This window comes from Alligator sinensis, unplaced genomic scaffold (assembly GCF_000455745.1).
Source record: "Alligator sinensis unplaced genomic scaffold, ASM45574v1 scaffold404_1, whole genome shotgun sequence".
Classification (NCBI taxonomy): Eukaryota; Metazoa; Chordata; order Crocodylia; family Alligatoridae; genus Alligator; species Alligator sinensis.
In genome coordinates this window covers 4,063,299-4,069,298 of record NW_005841839.1, presented here as the reverse complement: position 1 = coordinate 4,069,298, position 6,000 = coordinate 4,063,299, and the positions used below count along the sequence as shown (strand labels likewise).

Genomic DNA, 6,000 nt, shown 5'->3' with positions numbered 1-6,000 from the left:
CTAACCCCATTTCTTTCCCAAAGCTTTCTTCCAGCAGCCTCCTCACCAAGATCTCTACACCTGATGTCTGAATGATTGTCCTAGATCTTGCATCTAATTTGGAACATAAGCTCTAGGCAGGGTCCTGCCTTAGCACTCTGTGAAGTGCCATGCACACTTTGGATGTTTTATACAGATGATAAAATTAATATGGGCATATCTGGGTTATTTTTACTTACTCAATTGCTAGGATGCTTACTCAGAATATTAATGTTATTTCTGAGTGGCAAACTTAGCTGAAAGCCTGTAATTAGTATGCTCTTTTTTGTACTGACCTTACTGACTCCTGGCTCATTTATTCAGAAAAATCCTGTGCCTGTGTTTTGTACAGCACAGGGTACCAACAGTTTGTAAATCAAATTTTAAGAGCTGCAGTTCTTACATAGCAAATATTTCTCAGTGGTTACGCAGCACAGTGATTCACAGTGCAAATCTTCATCTTAAAGGAAAGTTAAAAATGCCCCCTGATCTGCTTCAGTAAACATTGATTACAAGCAGCTCCCAAGTAACATACAGGTAACAATGCATACAGGTAACAATGCAAGTGTGCTGCAGGGGTCTGAGCTACACCTGGCCCTGGTAATAATGTTGCATGTGCCTATCAGTCAGTAAACCTTACTCTTACCTCAGGGCTTGTTGGGGCTGGGAAACTTAGCCAGTCAATGAGCTCACATTTATCCTTTAGCCAGTCAGAGACCCAGATGCTGACACGTCGATCTGAGCTTGCAGCCAACCAGAGTTCACAACCTTCCACCCCAAAGTCATGGTACTGCCAAACATACAAGCACAGTTATGACCACATTAATACAGCAGAGAAATGGCACAGGAGACCTTTAAGATAAAGCTGCAAACTGACACAGACTGACAGAGGACAAAGTTTATCAGCACTAAGATTTTAAGTAACAAGGGATTAATAACAGAGGATTAATACACTATATTTTTTCTGTCTGGACAAGAGTGCTTAAGTCTCTTATCACAAGTGAAAAATGTTTAATGCCTCAGACTAGCACTGTGGACATGAGGACAACACAGCAGTTTGTGATATAACTGGCTCTCTGCTCAGGGCTGAAGGAGAAATTTGCTGGGAGAGAAATATTGCGTCTAACCCCATTATGTTGGGCTCTGGCCAGTGCTACTGTGGTCTCTTCTAATAAAGGCACCACATTCCCTCTTTTGTTCCAATGGCACAGTGAATGCAAGTATTTGTTGCTTTTGAAGCAGAACCTCTTGAGTTTTTCTGGTGCTTCAAGTGTCACTTTTGTTGGTGAGAAGTCAGCAGCAGGTTATTAGGCATTCTGTTTCCCTATGTGGTGAAAGAAACTATTTCTAACCTGTAACATAACTTGTTTTCCAAGTTGTGTTGTACACAAAAGTATTCCATTTCAGATGTACATATGCCAAGCACAGTTCAGCCAGACCCATCTGGTCAGCAGTACCCACTGGATTCAGATGGAAATCTCATAACACAGCTGGAGTAGGATTTAGGACAAAGCCTTAACAAAACTTTATCCTGGGGGACTCATCGTCAGAGCATGCATTTCTAACTATCCTGGCCAATGTTGTTGTTGCTATGAAAACTTTCTTAGCAGACTAACGAGACAGAGCTTAAAGCCTTGACCCATAAAGTTCTTCAGAATCAAGTGAAGGTCCTAAGGGACCAGTGCCCTTAGGGGCAGGTAAACCCTTATCAATCTTTCTATAAACCCTCCTACTCTGAAATACCAGAACGTAGATTGCCCTTGCACAGGAGTTTCAATTAAGATAGCTGCCAGGCAACCTTTTGAGAGGCCATTTTTATCCCGACCTCATGTTCTGGACGGTTTTGAACCTGCATTCTGGACAAAGGCAAGAGAGGAATGTTTGGATGGAAAAATCTCTTCCTTTACTAAGGTAAGATGCTCTAGTCAAGTTTTTCCTAGAGCTAGTCAGGGTTCTTTATACAGATGCAGTTTTCCTGGTGCAGTTAGGCCCTCAATATCCAGACAGGAGGTAAAAACTGACTGAAGAGCAAAGTTCAGAATTTGGCCAGGGTTCCACAACACTACGTCCTGGATGAAGATCAATGTCAGAAGTTTTGCAGATCAGAGAATCAAAATTGCTGCCTCAGCCAAGTCCAGGTTATCAGACTTCTCCCACCACTTTCTTGTTTCAACTTCCAGGTAACCCTGGCAACCATGGGTGTTAGGGGAAATGCATATGCAGAACACTGATCCTCAGGAAAGCAAGTGTCTCTATTACAAAATCTGGCATGACCAACCCTAGAACAGAAATGGTGATACTTTCTGTTTTCTGTAATCTCAAATAGGACCCTGTCATGAAAAACCACTTCTGGAATACTGGCCATGCTGTCACTTCAGGGACAACTTGTCTCTGCAGGAGGTTTGTCAGAGATCACTTTCTGGTAGAGCACTCCACACCTGGGGAAAGCACTGCCAATTCAGAAGCTCTGAACCTACACAAGGATTCTGGGCAGGGGGATTGCAACTTGCTCCTAGCTGTTTGTTCAAGAAAAACACTGTAGTTGCCTTCTCTGTCGTTTGCACTTGACAGATGGAAGAAAAGCCTCACATGCCGGATGCATGGCCCTCAACTCCCAGAAGTTTATGTGGAGAATTTGTTCTTGGCTGGTCCACAAACTTGTGGGTTTGTGCTCCACTGCCAGGAGCACTAATATTTTGGCTGGGAGAGAAGAGGGACAGGTAACCACCTTGAAAACATGGTCTGGATTCATCCATCAGCTTAACAATGACAAGACCAGTAAGTATGTGAATAAGTCTGTTCAATGCATGTTTTTTTGGTTAATACATGGAATCTAACTAGCTTTGCTTGATTTGGTGCTGATGGCCAAAAGTTTCTGGCTTGAGTGCACTCATGAAGTGGAATGCATGTTGGACATGCAAACATCTAGAACTGCATTTCAGCCACTCTGCACATATGAAAGTTAGGGCCTGAACTTCATCAAACTTGATATTGCTCTATTGAAGATGCTCCTTACCCAAATGAACAAGATACTTTGGAGGGAGTGCATGCTGGGGGAGGAAAATAAGAAGAGGGAAAACAAATTAAGCAGCACACTAACTCATGTGGCTCAAGTATGTATCACATCATAGCTGTGGCTTACCAGTGTCAGAGACCCTGCTCTACAGTAAGAGCAACAGGACTCCAGGCTCAGCACTCACCTGTTTCCCTGTGCACTGAATAACAGAGATGGGGGATCCTTTGTGGTCAGTAAGGAGACGAATGGTCATTCCAGTCCGAGGGCTGCTGACAGCTATTAGCCCATCCCTGCTTCCAGATAAGATGATTTCTCCTGCAGATGGGGGAAGAAGAGAGCCCTAGGCAACTTTCCGTAGAAACAGAAAAGGCCAAAAAGGGAAAGATTGCAACTTAAGCTTCCCAAATACATTCCAGGGGGTGGAGGAGGGAAAATGGGATATCACAAGGGTGTTTAATTTACTCTGAAGTGCTACTTTAGAAAGAAAAGCTTTAAGCAGAAAAGCCCAAAGGAAGCTTTCATCATGTTCCAAATTCTAGTTTTACCAAAATTAGCATCACCTGGCACAGTTTCACTAAGCTGCCATAAAATGGCACAGCTTCACTGACTAATTCTTCAACTGAGAACCTGCCACCCTGTCTTCCCTAGGTCTGGGGATGTTCACTAAGTACCAGAAAGGCTGGGGGTCAGAGCTGCATTTGGATTTCCTAAGCAAAGAGAAGCAGAGCTGTATGGCCAGTGCCATGCTCATAGGTGCAACAGCTGCATATCAGTTATGGACAACAATGAATGACCTCACCATCTGCAGAGTAGGCAACTGCAGTCAGTGCAACAGCATGGGGGTGCATTTTCAACTCCATTTCTGTCCTTGAAATGCTGAACACACGGAGGGTGCCATCGCTGTACCCTGCCACAACATGCTGATTCTCATCCCCACCACGGGAGATAGAGGTAGGGCTCCAAGCCAGACACTGGCAGCTCTACAAAGAGGAGCAATGTATACATGTGTTACTGCTGCTCACATGCAACAAAGGCATTTACACAGCTTTGATTCCAAAAAGCTTCCATTACAAATAACTTCTTTCAGTTCTAGTTTACTCCATGAAGACATGGAATGGACCAGCACTGGAGAGCCACAAGGCAGCAGGCAAGGGCTACTATCAAGACAACCCGGGACACTGAGTGATTACCTGGTTCAGCACTTGAAACTGTACCACCAGCTCCATGCTGGCCACACACCAAACCCTCACACTGCCGTCCTCACCACAGGTGGCACAGTGAGACTCACCAGGACTGAATGTCACTTCATTTACCTGCAGTAACAAAGATGATTCAACACAGATACTTTACAAATGGTGAAGCACGGTGTATATCTGTTCCTAGTCTCATCTGTAGCTAGTTTCCACCAAGTTCTCTGGTAAGAGACCACATATAAGAACTTTGAAGGAGATAGGATTTTTCTTTTTCTTTCAAAGAAAGCTAGAGGTAATGGTGCTCTGAATTAACTGAGCTAATAATGGAAACAACTTTATCCATTAGAAAAAAGTCTAGCTAATAAGTAAGAGAGTACTTCCAGTTAATCTTTTATTTGAGGTCTCAGTGTTCTAGAAACCAAAAATTAAGTCTCAGAACTATTTCCCCTTCACTCAAGGAGAAAAGCACGGATCTGTTAACTGACGGGCCCACAATCCTAAAGGAGATCTGTTGCAAATCACGGAGGGAAACACAAATTTCCTGACTTAAAAGTCCCAATTTTAGCTACAAGACTATCTTTCTACAGGGCAAGAACGGTGAGATTTTTCTCAACAGTGCCCCAGTGGGCATTAGCACATATTCTCTCAGCTGGGCCCACCAATCACTTCTGCAGCCTGGCAGCACACAACATACAAACAACCCTACAACACCAAATTCCCCCCTTTCCAATCCCTTTAAACCTTGTTCTTGTGTCCACTGATTAGTCGGATGCTTGTGTTATCCACCCAGTTGATGTACCACAATGTTCCTGCAGTGGTGCCCACAATTCCCATTTCCAGAGAATCATCAAAGGTTGCACTAACTATTGTTCCATCTAGGGTCATCTCATGTTCCAAAAGGACTGAGCTAGACCTGGGGGAAAGGATTGCACAAAATAAATGCCTATGACATTAAACAGATAGGGGACAACTACTATCCACTTCTTTGGAGAACTGAGGAGGTAGCCTTCTGGTGGACAAGGTTAGCTTTACCTAGATATTCATACTAGATATTCATAAAAACTGCAATGACAGCTTATTAGAATTTAAGATAGTTACAATGTATAGTTAAAGGCAGCCACTATCTCCATGGGGGAAGATGAGCAAAAGTCTCTCTGGGGATTATTCTGACAATCTGCTATGCCTCCTTAAATTGATCCCAAATATTTCTTATTGCAAAGCTTGAAGTCAGAAAAAGCTGAAACCTGAAAAAATGTGATATGCATAAACTGTTTGTGATGTAAGAGGGTTAGCTGTCAACATGGTCAAGTTTAAATAAAGCAACAGAAGCTAAATTGGCTTAACAGTAAGTCAAAACCACACATGAGTTCTGAACTGTGGGAGTAGGAATACTGATCCAGCATTGTCTTGTTCAATATTTAAAGGAAAAATAAAACTATACGTTTTAAGTGATGCCAGGGCAATGAATGACAACAGAAGCAAGACTAACTAGAAGGCTACAGTGAGCAGGAAATATTCTGCTGCAGTTACAAGTAGGAAATTTCCTTCTCCTTGGCATTTCATAGCTAGACTAAGTCAGCCAAATTTTATCAAGCTGAAGGACAAGTTAATAACTTTACTGTGGGCCATGTCTAAGTTGCACAGCCAGGAATTTCTACCTTACGCTTCCAGAGGGAATCCAGACTGAAGGAACCATGTCATAAAAATTTAGAGGAGTTAAAAATAAAAAGCAATGAGAAGTGATATTATGGAATAGTAAAAAGTCCTCATCTT

At 42.8% G+C, this 6,000-nt stretch overlaps 1 protein-coding gene across 1 annotated transcript in view; it reads right to left on the bottom strand.

The window, feature by feature from the left end:
* Positions 1-6,000, bottom strand: part of WDR90 (WD repeat domain 90) — a 60,625-nt gene that overhangs the window by 3,978 nt on the left and 50,647 nt on the right. Inside the window, exons 35-39 of the mRNA XM_006015591.3 lie at positions 4,969-5,140; positions 4,225-4,347; positions 3,834-4,014; positions 3,219-3,349; positions 665-808 (exon numbers count right to left, since the gene is read on the bottom strand). Coding sequence (XP_006015653.1) covers positions 665-808; positions 3,219-3,349; positions 3,834-4,014; positions 4,225-4,347; positions 4,969-5,140 — 751 coding nt within the window. The remainder of the gene's footprint in view (positions 1-664; positions 809-3,218; positions 3,350-3,833; positions 4,015-4,224; positions 4,348-4,968; positions 5,141-6,000) is intronic.